At 38.9% G+C, this 22949-nt stretch overlaps 1 protein-coding gene across 1 annotated transcript in view; it reads left to right on the top strand.

Annotated features, from left to right (window-relative positions):
• Positions 1-22949, top strand: part of LOC150090379 (A disintegrin and metalloproteinase with thrombospondin motifs 9-like) — a 514590-nt gene that overhangs the window by 459004 nt on the left and 32637 nt on the right. Inside the window, exons 33-34 of the mRNA XM_090369090.1 lie at positions 15075-15211; positions 22705-22904. Of these exons, the coding sequence (XP_090225216.1) occupies positions 15075-15211; positions 22705-22904 (337 nt within the window). The remainder of the gene's footprint in view (positions 1-15074; positions 15212-22704; positions 22905-22949) is intronic.

The raw sequence follows: 22949 nt of genomic DNA, 5'->3' as shown, positions 1-22949 counted from the left end.
AACAATGGAACATAGTCATTTTCCTGAGACACAGACAAGTTATGTTAAGCATTCCTAGTTATTCCTGTGCTTAGCATTAGCATTAGTAGAGGCATTTGATGCAAGAAAGCAAGCTTATGCAGCATCAGCCAAAAAAAAAAAAAAAAAAAAACCCACTTCCACTTCACCCCTCTGTTCGTTCAAAATACCTGTCCAGCTGAGCCTTAAACTTATTTAGGCTATCAACCTCCACTACAAGGGATGGAAGTCTGTTCCACCAACCAACCACCCGCTGGCTAAAGGCAAATTTCCGCACGTCTATCCTACATCTGTCTTTCCTCAATTTGAATTTATGCCCTCTCAGGTGATTATTCTAAGCTAGAGGAAGAATCCCATCAGCATTGAGCATGCTCAAACCATTCAAGGCTTTATACACCTCTATCAGATCACCTCGCTGGTGCCTAGTCTCCAGACACTAATTTGCAAAACTTAAGCCTTTCTTCGTAAGAGTACCCCTTTGTTCCATTCACTAATCTTGTTGCCCTTCTCTGTACTCGTTCCAGCAGCTCTACATCCTTCTTGAAATGAGGCCTCCAGACCTGTATACAGTACTCTAGGTGTGGCCTGACCATTGCCTTATACAAGGGAATAATCACCTCCTTATCCCTGCTGGAAAAATTCCTGTATATCATTGACAATACTCCATGAGCTACTCTTGCATCCCGTCTGCTCTGCTCAGAGAACTTCATATCTGCCTGTACAACCACCCCCAAGTCCCTTTCATTCTCTACCACTGTCAGTGTAGTACCACAGAGTTGATATGTTGCTCTGGGGTTGCTGTTTCCCATGTGTAGTACTTTACATTTGTCAATGTTAAACTTCATTTGCCACCTCACAGCCCATCTGCTCAACCTTTCCAGATCCTGTTGCAGCAGCATAGTGTCAGTAGTGTCCTTGACAACCCTGCCAACCTTTGCAAACTTGGACATTAAGCTTGATATACCATCATCCATATCATTTATAAATACAGAAAACAATAATGGACCCAACACTGAGCCCTGAGGGACTCCACTAATAACATTAGTCCACGATGAGCAGTGTCCATTGATTACCACTCTCTGTCTTCTCCCCCTCAACCACCCCTTTATCCATAGCAGCAATTTGCCTCCAGTGTCACACTGCTCCAATTTGTGTAGCAGTCTTCCATGTGCAACAGTATCAAAAGCCTTTCTAAGATCCAAGTATATAATATCAAAGCTATTCCCTGCATCCAGATCTTTTGTGACTGCATCATAGTATCCAATCAAATTGGTCAGGCAAGACTTCCCCTTAACAAAACCATGCTGTGTCTGAGCTATAACTGAAGTCTTGTCTAAATGATCCTGCAGTGCTTCTTTAACCAGTGCCTCCATTAATTTTCCTGGAACAGAAGTTAAGCTCACAGGTCTATAATTACTTGTGTCAGCCTGTGATCCTCCTTTGCAAAAAATATAAGCATTCCTAGTTATTCCTGTGCTTCTCACACTCAAAGCTATCCTTCAGCTGCAGCTGAAGTGGTGCATCAGTTCTGCCTTGCTACACCTTGCTACCTAACTGGGTAAAACTACATTATCAATCTCCAAAAAAAAAAGACATGCCTCAAACTAAAACCAGTGAAGCTACTAATGCTCTAATAATCATCACCACCAATACTTTCTTGGTCTTGCACAACACATTAAAATGAAATGCTAAAGGCAAACAAAAACTAAATTGTCACCCAACAGTGTGGAAATGGATGAACTTTCAGGTAATAAGGAACCTGTATTAGAACTCTGTGCAAATGACACTATAGATTTTAGTTGTGCATTCCTAAAAAAAAAAAAAAAAAAACCCCGAACAAGACCAGCAGAAATGCTTCACTTGCAAAAGCAATCAGATCAGTCTTCCACAAATAACCTAAATAATGCTCAATGTAGTGGAACTGCAGAGGACTGAGCAGTCGTTCAGGTGACTAGATTTGCTCATTCAGTTCTATCTGATAGGAGTATGCTTGCAGGAAACATTTGTGTCATCTCAAGTTTCACCAAAATATACCCTCAAACCACATCCAGTTACAAATTATTCTAGAAGCTGTAGTGGCTCATGTTGCAATTGGTACATCAATTACCCTAGTTTCCATTTATATTTCACCACCTCTCCTTATTCAGAACACATCAGTTGCAACTCCCACCTCCACTTTGTCTTTTTGATGACTTCAATGGCCACCATCTATTGTAGGAGTTCTCTACAGTGGAGATGGAGCAAATTGATTGAAACATTCTTGGACAATAACAGTCTAACTCTACTCAACTCTTGATCTTCTACCTGTATTCACTTCCCCACAGGTTCTGTTTCTGCGATTGACGTATAAACCTGTTCACAGTCTTTTTTTTTTTTTTTTTCCCAAGTATGACATGGCTGTTAATGAATGACTTCATACACAGTGATCACTTCCTAATTATTTGTATATATTGAAGATAATTCATATGGAAGTTTGACAAGGCAAACTGGGATGGCTATTTTGCACAAGCTCTTTTAGTTAGGCTTTATGTTGAACAATCCATTGCTGATGTAACTTCCTACATTAAGCTACAGCTAATGCTGCTATCCCAAAATTCCAAACATCATGTTTCCATTGAAACCACTGATGGAATAGAGATTGCTGTAATTCCAAATGAGAGAAAAGCCATGCTTGGAATAATTTGCACAAGTAATATATCAGCTGTTTTCAGTGAATTTTTATGCATAGATTTTATAAATAATTCTCAATTTCACATCACATTTTCTACATATATAGGTTTTTTGTGTTTACCCATGACACATGTCTTACTTCAATTTAGGGAAGTAGATATGACACTGATCTAGTGAAGTACCTGCAAATAACACTGCTTACATGTGCTCACAGATGGCAGCAACTGCAGGGAGGGTTAACATGTTCAACTTTGTTTGTCTGCCTTCCACCACTTGCTTCCAGTAATTGAAAAACAGTTGTAGTGTGAGTACGTGTACATTTTATCTGTGTATTTGTTGCATATTGTTTGTTTCTTTTGTGTTTTTGCCTAGCACTGTATCGTTAAAATGTTTATGCACAAGCAAAAGAAGTTTCTGAATCACTCTGACAATTTCTGCTCATGTGTGGATGGTTTACAAAAAAAAAAAAAAACTCAGAGGAAGAAAATTTAGAGTATTACTAAATAGCATATTCTTTGTATTTTGGTTGCAAGATTGGAGATCAGGACAAAACTTGTTCCACATGTGCTCTTTTACCTACACCAAAAATTGGAGGATGTGATTAACCATGCCTTTTGCCATTCCTCTGGTACGGCAAGAACCACACAACCACATTAACAATTGCTATTTCTGCATAACACGGTTACAAAGGAACTGGATGCAAAAAATAATTTTGATATCATATATTTGGATTTCAGGAAAGCTTTTGACACTGTTGCGCATGGAAGACTATTGTACAAATTGGAGCAGAATGGTATTAAGGGTAAGTTGCTACAATGGATAAAAGGATGGTTGAGTGGGAGAAGACAGAGGGTGGTAATTAATGGGTGCTGTTCTTCATGGACTAATGTTATTAGTGGAGTCCCACAGGGTTCGGTGTTGGGTCCTCTGTTGTTTTGTATATTTATCAATGATATTGATGAAGGTATATCAGGCTTAATGTCGAAGTTTTCAGATGAAACAAAGGTTGGCAGGGTTGTTAATGGCAGTGTGCTACTGCAACAGGATCTAGATAATTTGGGCAGATGGGCTAAGAAGTGGAGCAATGCAGACAGGCTGCCAGGGCAGTCATGGGGTTTTGTCAATGATATATAGAAATTTTGCTAGCAGGGAAAAGGAGGTGATTGTCCCTCTGTATAAGGCAATGGTCAGGCCATGCCTTGAGTACTGTGTACAGGTCTGGGGGCCTCATTTTAGGAAGGATCTAGATTTGCTTGAGCGTGTACAGAGAAGAGCAACAAGATTGGTGAGGGGAATGAAGAATTTAAGCCTCTCTTCCCAAGAGAGGCTTAAATTCTGCAAATTGCAGTGGCTAGAGACTAGGCACCTGCACGGTGATCTGATTGAGGTGTATAAGGCCTTGAATGGGTTGAGCATGCTGAATTCTGATGGGATCCTTCCACTTGTCCAGATTACGAACCTAAGGGGGCAGAAATTCAAATTAAGAAAAGACAGATGTAGAATAGATGTGCGGAAATTTGCCTTTAGCCAGCGGGTGGTTAATTGCTGGAACAAACTTCCAGCTGTCGTGGAAGTTGATAGGTTAAATAAATTTAAGGAGGAAGTGGACAGGCATTTGGAAGGAATGGTGCGTTTTTTTTTTTTTTTTTTTTTGGCTGATGCTGCATAAGCTCATGCACTTGCTTTCTTGCATCACATGCCACTACTACTATAACAAGGATGTCCAGAGGATTCTTGTGCTGTAGACTTTACTGGACTATCCACTTAAACAGATTTGGACTAAGAACCAGAAAAATTACTGTTATACTTAATTAAGAAAGAAGTGACTGACTTAGTTAGTGATGTAGTTCAAGCAGAACTCCTTGGTTCTAGGTTACAACAGCGGAAGTTACTTGAAGCAGGAACTAAATTATAGTGTACTGAAAATGTCAGTGTTTTCAAAATATTACAAAATATATGGACAACAGTGTGTGTTTCTGTAAAGATATTGGTGGTCTGAACAAACTGGGCATTGAACACAATTGTAATGAATGGTGTATATTTATTGATGCCTCGAAATGAAGTTTAAAAGCAGTTTGCTGTACCATGCAAATGCTTTCTCATCAATTCCTCTGGTTCAAGTTGTTGGCTTGAATATGCTGCTTACAGGTATTTATGCCGAATAGTTAAAAGCCTATGGCTGTTTAGTAGGTTATAGGAATTATGCTATTCAGAATGCATACAGGCATATAAACACACACAACAGGAAGAGTATATTACATTTGTTTTCCTGTCTACTGAGGAGATTGTTTATTCTGGTTGTCCTACCGGATTGTACAAATACAGTATGTGGCATCCATTTTTTCGTGGCTTGCATACAAATATGATCCACTTAAAGAGAATCAAAATCACTACTTGATGTTTGCCCTATAGCTCAATCCATGACTGAATTAAGGTTATGTGACTTCAGCACCTATCGTTTCATTTCATGTGTTTGGATTATGATTTGCATTTATTAATTTTCCACACTTTATAATTGGTATTATCCAAGAACTAGTTCTAAAAACAAGCATGTCGGCATTCACAGCTTTTCTCATCTTTATTAATCAGCAGATTTAAATGTTGGTATGCATGAAGGCCAGTAACATGGCCTGTCCAAAATACTTGCCACATATTTTACTTTTTAGGGTATTTGGGATCTTATGTATAATATAAATTTTGCTATAAAACAACACTGAAATGCATATCATTCATAAATCTAGTTCTTGCCCATGGAATTACTTCTAAACATCATATTAAGTTAGCATTAGCATTAGGAGAGGCATATGATGCAAGAAAGCAGGCTTATGCAGCATCAGCCAAAATTAAAAAAAAAAAAACTCACTTCCACTTCACCCCTTCCTCTTGGCACCTCCGTAGCCAGGTGAGAAAGAGCAGCAGTGTAATGCTTCTTGATTAGACCGGGGTTTGAGCCCGTCACCACCAAATACAGAGGATGCGGAAAGGTCAGAGAATGACCACTGCATATCCTGGAGCAATTTGGCCTTAGTTGCTAATGCTCCTAAAAACCAAATAACAACAACAACTTCACCCCTCCGTTCGTTCAAAATACCCATCCAGCTGAGCCTTAAATTTATTTAGGCTATCAACTTCCACGGCAAGGGATGGAAGTCTGTTCCACCAACCAACTATCCGCTGGCTAAAGGAAAATTTCTGCACGGCTATCTTACATCTGTCTTTCCTCAATTTGAATTTATGCCCTCTCAGGTGATTATTCTAAGCAAGAGGAAGAATCCCATCAGCATTGAGCATGCTCAAACCATTCAAGACTTTATACACATCTATCAGATCACCTCGCTGGGGCCTAGTCTCCAGACACTGTAATTTGCAAAACTTAAGCCTTTCTTCGTAAGAGTACCCATTTGTTCCATTCACTAATCTTGTTGCCCTTCTCTGTACTCGTTCCAGCAGCTCTATATCCTTCTTGAAATGAGGTTTCCAGACCTGTATACAGTACTCAAGGTGTGGCCTGACTATTGCCTTATACAAGGGAATAATCGCCTCCTTATCCCTGCTAGAAAAATTCCTGTATATCACTGACAACGCACCATGAGCTACTCTTGCATCCCGTCTGCACTGCTCAGAGAACTTCATATCTGCCTGCACAATTAACCCCAGGTCCTTTTCATTCTCTACCACTGTCAGTGTAGTACCAGAGAGTTGATACGTTGCTCTCGGGTTGCTGTTTCCCATATGTAGTACTTTACATTTGTCAATGTTAAACTTCATTTGCCACCTCTCAGCCCATCTGCTCAACCTTTCCAGATCCTGTTGCAGCAGCATAGTGTCAGTAGTGTCCTTGACAACCCTGCCAACCTTTGTATCGTCTGCAAACTTGAACATTAAGCTTGATATACCATCATCAATATCATTTATAAATACAGAAAACAGTAATGGACCCAACACTGAACCCTGAGGGACTCCACTAATAACATTAGTCCACGATGAGCAGTGTCCATTGATTACCACTCTCTGTCTTCTCCCCCGAAGCACCCCTTTATCCCTAGCAGCAATTTGCCTCCAATGCCACACTGCTCCAATTTGTGCAGCAGTCTTCCATGTGCAACAGTATCAAAAGCCTTTCTAAGATCCAAGTATATAATATCAAAGTTATTCCCTTCATCCAGTTCTTTTTTGACTGCATCATAGTATGCAATCAAATTGGTCAGGCAAGACTTTCCCTTAACAGAACCATGCTGTGTCCGAGCTATAACTGAAGTCTTGTCTAGATGATCCTGCAGTGCTTCTTCAACCAGTGCCTCCATTAATTTTCCTGGAACAGAAGTTAAACTCACAGGTCTATAATTACTTGTGTCAGCCATTGATCCTCCTTTGTGAATTGGGGTCACATTTGCACATCTCTAGTCCACAGGTACCTCACCTGAGTCCAGGGAAGCTCTCATTATTATGGCTAAAGGTTTGCTTACTTCCTTTGCCACCTCCTTTAATATAACTGGATAGATCCGATCCACCCCAGGTACCTTTCTTGTGTTTATCTTCAATAATTTCTCCTTCACTTTACTCTCAGTTATTACAAGATTCTCTAGCTTACTGCCAGAGTTGAATACACCTCTGGCATTCCCCTCGCTGAATAACTCCTCATGTGGGAATGTCAATGCAAAATATTAATTTAGTTTGTTAGCTACCTGAACAGGATCATCAACAGTTGAACCATCGATATCAAGTGGACTAATCTGATTCATCCCCTTCCTTCTAAAGTTTACATATGTAAAAAACTCTTTTCTTTTTTTTTTTTGCATCCTTTGCCAAAGATTTCTCGTAATCTGCCTTCGCCTGCCTAACCTGCTTAAAATCTCTCATTGTGTCAAATTCATCTGTTGCCTCTACCATTCTCCCAACTCCACTAATCACTTGGAGCTCTTTCTTTGACTTCCTCCCTTTGCAACTTTACTTTCTCCAGTCCAACTTTTCTAACAGTGAGGTAATTTTCCTTTGTGATTTTAATGTTCACAACTCCAGCTGGCTTCCATTTTGTAGTTACACCGACCCAGCTGGTCGAAATGCTGAGGCTTTTGCAATTTCTAATGAACTTGCACAGATTGTTTATTTACCTACAAGAATACCGGACAATCCTAACCGGCCAACATGCTTGATCTTTTTCTCACAAACAACCCTTCTAAGTGCACAGTCGAAGTGAGTGGTCCTTTAGGTACCTCAGATCACAACTTGGTGATTGTCTCTTCTCCAATGGAGCCTTTATCTGATGGCTATTCCCAACCTCGTATTGTTTGGCATTACAAGAATGCAAAATGGGATGTCCTGCGAGATTTCTTTTCTTCTTTTCCTTGGTCGGACTACTGTTTCAAAACTTCTGATGTGAACGTTTGCTCAGATCGTGTCAGTCAAATTATTCTTGTAGGAATGGAATCCTTTATACCACACACCGCTTTAAAATCAAATCTCATCCTTTATCTAAACCTTGGTTTTCCAATAAATGTGCTACGGCTGTTCAAGAGAAGAATGTTGCATATCGTAATTGGCTTGATTCCAATTCTTCAGTTTCACTTTGTGTCTACACCAAAGCGTGTAACATTTGTAAAGTGGTCAGTAATCAGTTGAAACTAGATTTTGAACAGGCTAAGAGTAGAAAACTTGCTTCTTGCCCTAATGGTAGCCGAGCATTCTGGTCTCTTGCCAAAGCTATTGGCTGCAACTTTTGCCCATCTCTGCTCCAACCTCTGTCAAAACCAGATGGTTCTGTTGTCACTTCAGCCAAGGATAAAGCTGACCTGCTAGCATCCCATTTTTCTTTGAGCTCAAGTATTAATGATCTTGGTAAAACACCTCCCACCATTCCCAACACGCTCCATTCAATGCCTCTTTGCGGTCTTCCGTCAAAAGGATATCAGAAGGATTTTGACGAATCTCGATGCTAAGAAAGCTCCAGGTCCTGATGGTATTTCTCCACTTGTTCTCAAAACCTGTGCTCCTGAACTTACTCTTGTTCTTTTCCACCTTTTTCACTTTCTTATTCCAAAGGTGTTTTTCCTTCTGCTTGGAAATTTGCTGATATACAACCAGTTCCTAAAAAGGGCAACAAATTCCTCCCATCCAATTATCATCCCATTGCGATTACTTCTACTCTAAAGTAATGGAGAAATCAATTAACCGCCATCTCTTAAACTACCTAGAAACCTTTCATCTGATCAACAATCAGCAGTATGGATTCCGTCAGTGTTGTTCTCCACAAATGAAGGTGTCCCCCTAAGGTTCAGTTCTTTCCCCCACTCTTTTCCTCTTGTATATTAAATACCTTGTTCCATTGACTGGAAATGCTATTCATAGTTTTGCTGATGATAGCACATTGCATTCTACTTTCCATTTTGAAAAACCTTGCCCTGCTCAATCAGCTTCAACTTCTTGAATAGCTGCTACCAATTCCTTAAATGATGATCTCCAGGTAACTAGCCAGTGGGGCAAGGACAACTTAGTTGATTTCAACCCTTCTAAAACTCAGTAGTCTTATATCTCGCAAAAAGGATTCTTCTGCTCCTATGCTTATCTTTGGTGACACTCCGATTTCTAGGCAAAATGATATATCTGTTTTAGGGATTACCCTGACTTCTAATCTATCTTGGCACAAGCACATTACAAATATTGCTTCCTCTGCATTTAAAAAACTTGGTTTTCTCTTTTGCTATCGGCGTTACTTTTCTTTCAAACAGCTGTTCACTCTGTACAAATTGCAAATCTGCCCTACAATGGAATATTGTTCCCACAACTGGGGCGGTGCCCCCAAAACCTCTCTCTGGCTTCTAGATTCCATTGAGAAGAGGACAGTTAGGTTAATAAATGACTCCTCTCTAACAGAGTCTCTCCACTCTGTCTCATAGATGTACTGTTTCTGCTGCATGCTTTTTCTACAGATATTTCCATGGGCACTGTTCTTCTGAATTGGCTTCTATAATTCCCGCTCTCTCTTTCAAAACAGTCCAAACATGTGCCGCCACCAGCCAACATCCATTTACTGTCCAACTTCAAACTCACAGAACCAACTTTTCATCTTCCTCGTTTATTCATTCAACTGCAGTTTTCTGGAACAACCATCCTGCATACATATTTCCTGAAAATTACAGTCTGCAGAAGTTCAAGTCTAATGTCAACAAATATCTTCTTTCGTCTTCTCAACATCCAACCCAAGCACGGTACTATAGGTTCTAATACCTCTTGTGTTTTTCTTTAAAAAAAAAAAAAAAAAAAATTGTACATTCTTACTTAACAGGTCACAGATCATTTTTTGCTGAACTGAATAGTCTTGGAATCGTAGCAAGATGCAACTGTACATGCGGTGATGTGGAAACAATGGAACATGTTGTTTAATTGTTTGGAATATGCTGATTTGTGTTTGAATTTACTGAATAATGTTGATAATGTAACTTGTCTGGTGGATGGGATTGAGACATTACTTATTAAAACAAGGGAAAATTTTATTGCCTTTCAAAATTTTGCAAATTCAGTTTTTGTGAGAAGAAATATACTTTTGCAATGCCAGATGGGCAGGAGCAGCAGTGCGTAGCACATGCTTCTTGATTAGACCAGGGTTCGAGCCCGTCACCACCAAATACGGAGGATGCGGAAAGGTCAGGGAATGACCACCACACATCCCGGAGCAATATGGCCTTAGTCTAATGCTCCTATAAACCAAATAACAAACAAGCTAACACAGTTGGCAAGAAGCCTTAGTTGTTTTTCTTGGATTTGATCCTGCAGTAACACCTTCTTCCAGCTTGGTTTTGCTGGTTAATATAAGTAACTTTTGTCGAGCTCTCTGGCTGCTGGTAGATGGCTGTTCATTGAACTTTTCGCCTTTTGAAGAATACCAACGATGATCAATCTCTAGGATGTGATGCTTGTGCTCACTGTGAAAGTGTCTCTTCATTGGTTTCTGTTGTAGCCTATTTGTCCAGCTCATTGTGATGATCAGTCTCTAGGATGTGATGCTTGTGCTCATCTGTGGACAGTGTCTCTTCATCGGTTTCTGCTGTAGCCTACTTGCCAGGCTGTTGTGCTGTAGCTGAGAGGATGACCGTTACATAGAACAATTGATTTTTAATGTGAATGTGATATTTGTATTGTAAATAACTGTATACTGTACTATACATATTTCTATATGTATGGCGGATTTGCCAGATTATTTTTTGGCTAAGGGCCGCTTTACTCAATAAATGAAAAAAAAAAAAAAAAAATGTCCACATGAAGGTGGGTGTGGGATTTTGTGCACATAAGCACATATAGGATAGTAGACCCAGGCCGATTTCATCTTGCCTCGGGACGGGCACCAGGCGGCAGCTGCCCAGGTGTTCGCTGCTTCCTGGTGGTGAAGTGGCCTAGAGTTTCTACACCAACACGGAGAACAAAGGTGGAGATGGGCTACTGTCTTGGAGCCACCATGATACCACACACACACACACACACACACACACACACACACACACACACACACACACACACACACACACACCTTGGTTGATAGAAATGTATATATAATTATACATAAATCTTGTAAGCGTTGTATATATATGAATTTATGTAAACTGTGTGTATTATAAATGGAAAAAATGGAATGTCCACATGAAGAAGACATGAGAATATGAAATTAATTCTGGAAGCAAAGACCACCAATGGCAGACCTGAAGGTGATTGCAATACTACTGGGCATGCAGTTGGGATACACGAAGTACTGCTGTTTCCTATTTGAGTGGGACAGTCGGACTGTCCTCACACTACAAGAGGCCGACTGGGCTAGCCAGGTGGGCAAAGTGCCTGCCTGGCAACCCAAAGGTCACGGGTTCGAATCTCACCTCGGGCTTGGATCAGAGTAGTGTAAAAACCTTGGGAGGTGCATTATGGCCACAGAAGCCAATGCGCCAACAACTAACAAAAAAAAAAAAAAAAAAACACTACAAGAGAAAAGTCTGGCCTCTAAGGGAAAATCTGTGCCCTGGGAAAAAAAATGTCCAGCACAATAATCTGGTTGATGAAGCAAAATTATTCTGCCCCCTTACATATCAAACTGGGACTCGTGAAGAACTTTGTTAATGGGATGAACCAGGATGGAGAAGCTTCCAAGTACCAGAGAGGACAATTTCCACTGTTGAGTGATTCTAAGGTTAAGGAAGGAATCTTTCTTGGTCTGCAAATTCATGAACTTTTAAAGAATGAAAACTTTGAGTGAGTCCTCCAGGGTAATGAGAATGCAGCTTGGGAAGTGTTGTTCATAACTTCCTGGGAAACCGAAGAACTGGAAACTATGTTGAGGCTGTGAACAACCTTCTAGAAAAGTATCATCAATGTCAATGAAAATCTGCTTTCTCGACTCTCATCTGGACTTCTTCCCTGACAGCTGTGGTGCAGTGAGTGATGAGCACGGTGAGCAATTCCACCAAGACATTTCAGCAATGGAAAGAAGATATCAGGGTAGGTGGAATGCTTCTATGCTTGCTGACTACTGTTGGACAGTAACAAGAAATGCCCCGGAAGTGGAATACAAACGACAAGCGAAAAGAGGGCGCTGTCATGAATAGGCCACATTTTGAGAAAGTACATTCGGTTCCTGTGCAGTTTTCTTGTGTTCTTGTTTTTTTATGTTTTAATTAAAAACAACTGTGATTTATGTTGTATGAAGAAAATGTAAATATGAGATTGTTTTAATCTTACTTTTCACTCCAATTACTACTGAAATTACTATATTCTTAGACAATAGTGAAAGTACTGCATCTCAAAAACTAGAACTAATAAAAAATTTCTGAAGTCATATTCGTTTTTCTCGACCCAAAATTAATGAAGTTTGCCTATTTTAAGAAAGGAATCAAATGCAAAGAATTTTTTTGTTGAACCTTGAATTATCTCGTGTTAGCATTAGTAGAGGCACATGATGCAAGAAAGCAAAATTATACAGCATCAGCCAAAAAAAAAAAAAAAAAAATATCCCTTCTCATTTCACTGAGCCATTCATTCCAAATGTTTGTCTAGTTCTGCCTTCAATTTATTTAAGCTATCAACTTTCACAGCAAAAGATGGAAGATTGTTCCAGCAATCAACTATCTGCTGGCTAAAGGCAAACTTCCATACATCTATTCTACAACTGTCTTTCCTCAGTATATCCGAGACTCTCTCTCTCTCTCTCTGAGGAGGCATAGATATATATAGATTATATATATAATTTGTGTTAATATTAAATTAAATTGAGTAAGTATAAATTATTAAATTGAGTAAGTATTTAGGTGCAGCTATCATACCTAATTTATTAATCTTGCTTTCACCGAAACCATTTCATCTACTGTTTACCTCTTTTCTATGTGACTCTTTAAACTTTTCTTTTAAAGAGTTACATTAAAAAACCCATATATATTTTGTGTTTTTGTTATTTTAGTTAGTGTCTAATTGATTGTTTTTAATTTGTCCCTTGCTACATTAATGTCATTGCCATGGGCAATTGGACTATTATACGTGCTTGATATATTTTAGTTTGATTGCTTAGATTAATTAAATTTTGGTGTCTATTTTCTATAGGGTATCAGGCGTATCCTGAACAGGAGATTTTGTTAGCATTTTAAGTGTAACCTATTCCTAGGGGTCTGTGGTGGTGGTGTTCAAATTATATAATAACTAAAGAAGTTAGTTATAATTCTAATTATTTAACTTTAATTAATAATATTAATCAATACTAACTAACATTCCCTTACCTGGTTATCTGTCCGCTACTTCATCAGGGGCTTTGAGCAGATCGATAGCCAGTTTTAAAGGAATGTCTCATAATTACCCGTTTCTGTTAACTCCTTATCAGTTTTGCCATATTAGTGAGATTATTTTTCTCTTTTAGATTATTTAATTCATTGAAAAAGGATAGTTTTATGTCAATTTGTCCTTCTGTTTAATTTTAATTTTTGAAAATTTTTTAATACTTAATTTAGGATTCGGCAAACTGGTAGAGGAGAAACAAAGCCCAATGGGTAATTATCGGAATAAACGAGTGGAGCTATACTTATCTGTCCGGTGGTGGTCTTTCAGTAAATGAGGGGTTAGCCCTGTTCATTGTTTGTTTTATCCCTGGTTTGGTTTTGAGTGCGCAGTCGCGTCTATTGTTGCTTGATATTGTTGTAGGGTGATATTTTTGCAAGTCATCCGATGAGTGGGTTAATTCCTACGTCAGCCGGGGTGCGGGCTGGGTTGGGGGGGGTGTTTCCGTTTTAACTCCGTGGTGAACATTAATTTGAAAATAACGTGATTTGGTTGTATTTTATTTACAAGCGTTATTTTTTGTTATTTACATAAGTTGGTTTGCTATCCCTTTGGACTGTGCCGGTATAGCTTTTCTAAGGCATAACAGCCCGTTTTGTCCTCGGGGATAGCTATTTACATATTTACAGCCTCCTGTAAAGTGAATGTTACCTTGCGTCTCGTTACACACAAATTAATTTTTTATTTTTTATTTTGAAGGGTGGGTTAATATAGGAAGCCGGATTATAGTGCGGTCAGAGGACGAGCCTCCTCTGAGCGTAAGAGATCTGGACCTTAATTTAGGTATTTTGATATTGATATTTGATTTTTGTTATTAATAAGTGTGGCCGCTTTTATGTGGTGTTTGCTATAATTGTAGGGTATATTGTTTTTTGTGAGTGTTTTTATCAGTTTGTTAATTGCTTCTGTTGTGTTTTCTGCATTACTGCATATTTTTATTATTCTGGTTGTTTGGTTCCTAATTGTGTTTCCATATATGTGTTTTGCAATGTTGCTATCCCAGTGGATAAGGCCTCCACAGCCGAATGGTCATGCGCTGGAGTGCAGTAGTATACGCTCTTTGAATAGATAGAGGTTCAAGCCCATAACTGATAAATACAGTTGCTCTGACAACCCACACTGGAACTGAATGGTAGATTATGGGCCATTCTCTCAACTTGATTTGTTGAGGAGGCCTCCATCCTGCAGTGAATGATAATTACCACAGATTTATTTTATATATTTCCAGTCATTCTTTAAATGACAAACTTTTTTTTTCACAAGATTAGGTGAAAGTTAATTTTATTAGCCAGTTTTTCATCCAAATTTTGTACTTTTCAATTAATTGAAATCTAAATCACTTTTCGTCACCTGTGGTAAAAATAAAATGCTTTAGTTCCTTCAATTGTTTGAAATAGCTTTTAGAACCTTCATAATACGGAAGTTTATCTTTTGTATTATGAAGCAGATATACTTTGGAATGGTTTAATGTCACATTTATCATAAATGAATAAAGTCATTTTAGAAGCCTTTATAAATAAATTGATTATTGTAATAGTAATGAGCTGGAATTGAAGTAATATGGAAATCACTTGTTTTTGTTATAGATTATTACGAGCAGAGACCTGCCCCTTTGGAGGAGCTAGATTTGAATCCTGTAGCTGTGTTAATGATGCAAGAGCTGGTGCTGGCCTTACCACATTCTTTAGAATTGCAGTGAATATTACAACATTGCAAGTTTATGGTATGCAGATTACATTTATTTTTCATGGGAAATGTGATTTTACATAGTAGCATTTATGCATCCTTTATCTCAAAAGATAATCCTTTCTGAACTTATGGGGAGAAAAAAAGTTCTAAACCTACTTTTGCTTTGTACATAGGCTGATTGATATCACATTTTTTCTATACAGTGCATATATTATTCAGGAATTATTCCTATTCATAGTACAATGCAACTTGAGTGTAATGCAGGTGCCAGGGTATATGTCATTGGCTAACCACATTATAAGCAAAACTAAAATTTACCTAATATTATGTATGCAATACTGGGGTTTTTGTGATTCTGGATTCGAAGTTTCACAAAAAACCCTGAATTTGAGATCGAAAATCTGGCACAATTCTATTTGCTATTGAAATTAATCCCTCACCTATAAATTAACTGCTGGCAGGCCCCTTGCCTGTATGCACATCAGGTTTCTGGGAGCATCAGCAAGAGGAGTCTGTCAGCAGGTAAGAATTTAATCTCTTTTTATTTACCTAAGATTTACTTAATTTAATATCTGGTTTCTAATGTAACAATAATTCAAACTTAGAATTGTTTATTAGCAAATTGTAATGGTAATTGTAATATTGGTAATTATATTTGTAATACAGTAGACTCTCGATTTTCCAGGATAGATGGTAAAAAACAAATCCCGGATAATCGATTTCCCGGTTAATCCAAAAATACAAAAGTCCCCGACATACGTGAGATACGTTCCAGGACTTCTTATTTCGTCGAGTTTTATGTAACTCAGGAATGACTAATAACATATTGCTACTATATTATTGTTGACAAATCTGAATTCCACGCGATACTTGTTAATGTTTGGCCATTTTAATACATCCTTATTATAATGATTCCTTAGAGATTTAACAGATGCACTGTTTTCAAACTTTTGAATAATTTCAAGTTTTTGTTTAATTTAAAAAACAACTCTTTTGTGTTTGCCCATCATTTTTGCGATTTCTAAACAAAAAAAAAAAAAAAAAAAATTTACTAATTCCGACACCCCTGACATAAATAACGAAACAAAATTTGAAACAAAAAGGGATCACAGACTAGCGAGAGTGCTGTGGCTCGGGGAAAAAATGAAGGGAAAAAATGAAATGAAATGTTTGCCGATCTTTCTAAAACAGGACATGATCTAGCCAAGGAGGATGCCTTTGTGTGTGCTAGGTGTCTGGAGTGTCAAGAAATTAGGCACCAACTCAGCATTCTGATGGGCGTCTATGAGAGCTTGAGGTGTAGGGTAAATGCCCTTGAAGAAATTAATATGCGGGGCCCATCAGGCTCTCAGCTGCCCAGCTCAATGACAGAGCTCACTCCTGTGCATCAGGCAACACAGAGGCAATCTCCAAGGAAGAATGTGCTGTTCCCAAAGGAACTAGTTATTGTTGGTGACTATATTGTCAGGGAGATGGGGAATATACTTTGTAAGAAGGATAGGTGGAACAGGACCAGAGTATGTCTGCCAAAGGCAAAAGTTGATGATGTTGTAGAGCAGATATCATCTTTTCAGGGCAAAGGTGATATTGTTGTACATGTTGGAACTAATGACATTAAGAGTAAGAGATCTGCAGATTTACTCAACAAGTACAGGTCAATGTTGAAAAAAATTTTGTGAGTTAGCGTTGAATGCGAAAGTGTCTGCAATTCTTTCCAGACATGACAGGAGGGAGTATATGATGAGGGCCTTGTCAATCAATTTGGCCCTGGAGAGATTGTGCAAGGCTCAAGGCGTAGAATTTTTTTTAGCCGGGTCTGTGCTTGTTGACAGGAGAGACTGCTTCTACAGGGATGGGATATACTTAAATAGAAAGGGTGCAAGAATATTTGCTGATGCTATTGAGGTAGTGTTAGATGGGTCGGAAAACTGCTAGCGTGGGGGGGGGGTATACACAGACTAAAAGGTTAACAGTGGCTGCAGGCAGAGGCAAAAGTGATTCTTACACTGCTTATATTAGAATAGGCAGCAGACTGGAAAGCAAGGTAATGGAGATTTCCAGGACTGCTGGGAGTCATAGTGGAACAAGTAAATACATGGGCTGTGTTAGGGTGGCTAGGAGCAGGAACAGGTGCATGTATATTTGTATGTACACCAATGCTAGGAGTATAGTTAATAAATTTGATGAGCTTGAAGTGCTAGTGAAGACATCAAAGGCAGATATTGTTGGGATATCAGTGATGTGGTGTCACACAGATTGTTTCCTGTAAATAAACTGTGAACAGACACAATTTGGCCTCAGTAGCCCTTGTGTCGTTAATCCCAATAACAACAACAACATCACATAGATATAGCCATTGCAGAGTTGGAATTTGGGCAGTACAATGTGTATAGGAAGGGAGGAGGGGTTATGCTGTTAGTTAAGAAACACATAAAATCTAAGGAAGTGCATACAATTGATGATTAACATTGACAAATGTAAAGTACTACATATGGGAAACAGTGACCCCAGAGCAACGTATCAACTCTGTGGTACTACACTGACAGTGGTAGAAAATGAAAGGTACCTGGGGGTGGTTGTGCAGGCAGATATGAAGTTCTCTGAGCAGTGCAGACGGGCTGCAAGAGTAGCTCATGGTGTATTGTCAATGATATATAGGAATTTTTCTAGCAGGGATAAGGAGGTGATTATTCCCTTGTATAAGGCAATGATCAGGCCACACCTAGAGTACTGTATACAGGCCTCATTTCAAGAAGGATGTAGAGCTGCTGGAACGAGTACAGAGAAGGGCAACAAGATTAGTGAATGGAACAAAGGGGTGCTCTTACAAAGAAAGGCTTAAGTTTTGCGAATTACAGTGTCTGGAAACTAGGCACCAGCGAGGTGATCTGATAGAGGTGTACAAAGCCTTGAATGGTTTGAGCATGCTCAATGCTGATGGGATTCTTCCTCTTGCTCAGAATAATCACCTGAGAGGGCATAAATTCAAATTGAGGAAATAGGATAGATGTGCGGAAATTTGCCTTTAGCCAGCGGGTGGTTGGTAGGTGGAACAGGCTTCCATCCCTTGTCGTGGAAGTTGATAGCCTAAATAAGTTTAAGGCTCGGCTGGACAGGTATTTCGAACGAACAGAGGGGTGAAGTGGAAGTGGTTATTTTTTTTACTTTTTTTTTTTTTTTTTGGCTGATGCTGCATAAGCTTGCTTTCTTGCATCAAATGCCTCTGCTAATGCTAATGTTGGTGGACAATGCAGTGTTGAGTCTGTTTGGTGTGAAATAAGCACTGGGAAAGGAAAAATGAGAGTAGGTGTGTGTGTGTTATAGGCCTAATGAATCTGATGAGTATAATGAGCAATTGTGCAGAGAAATAGTGGGCCAGTAAATCAGAATTCTTATAATGGGAGATTTAAAATTTTCCAGATATTGACTGGAACTTGTGGGTTGGTCACTCACACACTAGCAAGACTTTTGTGGATTTATTGGATGACTGTTTTCTACAGCAACAGGTTCGAGAGGCAACCGGTGGGAATAATACTCTCGATCTGATTATCAGTAGTGATTCTTCATGCATTAAGAATTTGCAGATAAAGGAACTGCTGGGCGACAGTGATCACAATGTATTGATTTGGGAATTATTTAAAGATGTAACTACAATCAAGGCTAAAGAATAGGGTTTTTGCTTTCGTAAAGGTGACTACAGAGGTCTCAAACAGTTTTTAAATTCTATACAGTGGGATCAACTGATGATGTTACCAACAGTGAATTCTAAATGGGAAGCCTTCAGGGACTTAATTTTGGAGGCTACTAGGCTTTTCATTCCGACTAAGAAATACTGTTCAAGGTTCACCGACCTGCCTAAATGGATGTCAGATGAATTAATGAGGCTAGTGGCAGAGAAGAAGAATGTATGGGATGCATATAAAGTATCAGGCGATACAGAAGCCTGTGGCAGGTATAAACTAGTCTGTAATCAAGTCACAAAGGAGGGTAGGCAGGCAAAGGCAGATTATGAGAAATCTTTGGCAAAGGATGCAAAGAAAAACACCAAAGAGTTCTTTACTTATGTAAACTCTAGAAAGAAAGGGATGAATCAGATTGTACCACTTAACATAGATGGGTTGACTATTGATGATCATGCTCTGGTAGCTGATAAACTGAATGAGTATTTTGCATCTACATTCACACATGAGGAGTTATTCAATGAGAGGAGTGCCAGAAGTTTATCAAACGCTAACAGGAAGCCAAGTCATTTTGTAATAACTGAGAGCAAAGTGGAGAAGAAATTGTAGTTAAACATAAGGAAGGCACCTGGGGTGGACAAGATCTATCCAGTTATATTAAAGGAGGCAGCAGAAGAAGTAAGCAAACCCTTAGCCATAATTATGGGAGCTTCCTTGGACCCAGGGGAGGTCCCCATGGACTGGAGGTGTGAAAATGTATCACCAATTCACAAAGGAGGTTCAAAAGGTGACACAAGTAACTATAGACCTATTAGTTTAACTTGTGTTCCAGGGAAAATAATGGAATCACTGGTTAAAGAAGCATTGCAGGATCATCTAGACAAGATTGCAGTAAGAGTTAAGACACAGCATGGGTTTGTCAAAAGGAGGTCTTGTCTGACCAATTTGATTACTTACTATGATGTGGTCACAAAGGAACTGAATGCCAAAAATAATTTTGATATCATATACAGGTCGACCATCACTAATCCGGCCATCGGTAATCTGGTTCCACCGCTAATTCGGACATAATTTCCGCGAATGTAATTTCAAATTTCCCCAGTCAGCACACCGACCTGCCATTACTGTTTTGGTGGTGTTGGTTGTATCATCTGTTGGCGCGAACTCGTAAACACTGGCAAGCCATTCCCACTTGTTTTTCTGCATTTATTAATATAACCTGCTCACATTTAGCCTCAGCTACAGAGTAGTAACATATTTCTCTGTGGCCCCAGCCATGGTTCCAATGCATAAAGGAAGTGCCTCTCATGGTGTAAAGCACAAACACCGTACATTGTCCATAACAGATAAAGTTGAACTTCTGAAAGAACTTGACAGCAGGGTGTCTGTAAGAAGTTTAACTCTGCTTAATTGCAAATTCCAGCAATTTCTCTCAGTTCCTCGTATTTTAGTAATTTTCTTTTAGCCATTCCTTTTTAAATTTTTTTTTTTTTTTTTTTTTTACAACACTTGTACAAACTTGCAGCGCTCACTGTGCGTGCAATAAACTAATCTTAAACGACCTTCATATGTATGCCATAACAGCATCACATGTATGTGGCCGACACGGCTTCTCAAGATTTAAAAAAAAAAAAAAAAAAAAAACACTTTTTTTTTTTTTGATATTTTAAGCGAAAAAACGACAACATTGACATTACAATATTTATTTTAGAATTACTAATCAAATTATTTGCTAACTATTTTTTGGCCCCTGGGGAATTTTTTTTCTTAAACTACCTTGGCAGTCAACGTGTTAAAGGTAGGAGTAGGACGAGGTGGTTAGCTATTGGGTTAACTGTATGTGCTAAAATAACCACCGCTGATCTGGCAAACTCACTAATCCGGCACCCCACAGGTCCCAACGCTGCCGGATTAGTGTTGGTTGACCTGTACTTGGATTTCAGGAAAGCTTTTGATACTGTTGCACATGGAAGACTGCTGTACAAATTGGAGAGGTATGGCATCAAGGGTAAGCTGCTACAATGGATAAAGGGATGGTTGAGTGGGAGACAACAGAGTGGTAATCAATGGACACTGCTCTTCGTGGACAAATGTTATTAGTGGAGTTCCCCAAGGTTCGGTTTTGGGCCCATTGTTGTTTTGTATATTTATCAATGATATTGATGAAGGTATATCAGGTTTAATGTCCAAGTTTGCAGATGATACAAAGGTTGGCAGGGTTGTTAATGACAGTATGCTACTCCAACCGGATCTAGATGAGTTGGGAAAATGGGCCGAGAAGTGGCAACTGGAATTTAACATTGACAAATGCAAAGTACTGCATATGGGTAGCAAAAATGGAAGAGAAACATACCAACTGGGTGGTACTACACTCGGGAAAGTGGAAAGTGAAAAAGACTTGGGGGGGGTGTAATCGTGCAGTCTGATATGAAGTTCGCTGCACAGTGCAGACGGGCTGCCAGGGCAGGTCATGGAATCTTGTCAATGATATATAGGAATTTTGCTAGCAGGGACAGGGAGGTGATAATCCCGTTATACAAGGCAATGGTCAGTCCAAACCTACAGTACTGTGTACAGGCCTCATTTTAGGAAGGATGTAGATTTGCTAGAATGAGTACAAAGAAGGGCAACAAGATTGGTTATGGGAACAAAGGGGTGCTCTTACAAGAAAGGCTTAAGTTCTGCAAATTGCAGCACCTGCGGAGTTAGGCACCTGCGAGGTGATCTGATTGAGGTGTATAAGGCCTTGAATGGGTTGAGAAAGCTGAATGCTGATGGGATTCTTCGTCTTGCTCAAACTAAGAACCTGAGGGGGCACAGTTTCAAATTGTAGACTAGATGTGAAGAAATTTGCCTTTAGCCAGCGGGTAGTTGATTGTTGGAACAGGCTTCCATCTTTTGTTGTGGAAGCTAATGGCCTAAATAAATTTAAGGCTGAGCTGGACAGGCATTTGGACCGAATGGAGGGATGAAATTGGAGGGTTTTTTGTTTTGTTTTTTTTTTGGCTGATACTGCATAAGCTTGCTTTCTTGCATCGTATGCCTCTGCTAATGCTAACCTGTTAATATCATCAGTTGAGTTATCTAAGACTTTCTTATCCCCATTATGCGAGTGTCTAATCTGATTAAGTCTTTACTTTTTAGTATTTATATTTACTAAAAAAAACTCCTTGTTCTTTGCTTCCTTACTCAATGATTTCACATATTCAGCTTTTACCAGCCTAACTTTTTTTTTTTGTAATCGAAATGGTGAAAATATGGAGTATGATCTTGTAAAGGAACATTAGATTTTCTGTAAAAGTATGGACAGATATATTCCCTTCACTAAAGTGAATTCAGTTGCTATTTAAGAATTTTTTTTTTTTTTACTTGTTAGTGCTTATAGTGTTAATATCAAGATTTAAACAGTCAAATAGTGTTAATATCAAGAACTAAACAGTCAAAATTATTATTTTGACTGTTTAGTCAAAATAATAATTTACTTGATTCATATACTGAAGCAACCTTTTAAGGGTGGTGTGCTAGATTTATTCTTGTGCAGGGTTTTCAGGTGCCATTATTTTTAAAAAAATGAATGTTATTGTACAAATGGAGGGTTTTAAAATGCATTTAGGAAGAGTTTTGAATTGAGGTTAGAATATAGGTTCTCTTGCCTTTGTACCCACTTTTGTAACAATTCCTTGTTGGGATGATTAAAAGAAATTGCCTTGTAGTGCCCTTCAGTTTTCCCCAGTTGCTGCTTATGGCACTAGTACAATAGGTTACTAATCTTTGTACTGAAATATGATGAATTCATTAATTTAGCATTTTTATTTACAAAACAAGTTCAAAGTTTTTCTTGTTTTAGTTCGTGACTTTACCTTCAGCCAGACTCACCATGGACATCAGGTGGCATATGGAGAAGCAGGAGATTGTTATAGCACAGCAAAATGTCCACAAGGTCGTTTCTCAATCAGCCTTTTAGGAACTGATTTTGTTGTGTCACCAAGGAAAACCAAATGGGTTGTACAGGGCAATTTTCCATCTCAAAAGATTCAGTGGTTAGAGGTAAGTATCTATATATTCTCTCTCGCTCTCTCTCTCTCACACACA

This window comes from Mastigoproctus giganteus, chromosome 2, assembly GCF_048544385.1.
Source record: "Mastigoproctus giganteus isolate SK-2022 chromosome 2, ASM4854438v1, whole genome shotgun sequence".
Lineage (NCBI taxonomy): Eukaryota > Metazoa > Arthropoda > Arachnida > Uropygi > Thelyphonidae > Mastigoproctus > Mastigoproctus giganteus.
This window is presented reverse-complemented; position numbering and strand designations above follow the sequence as displayed.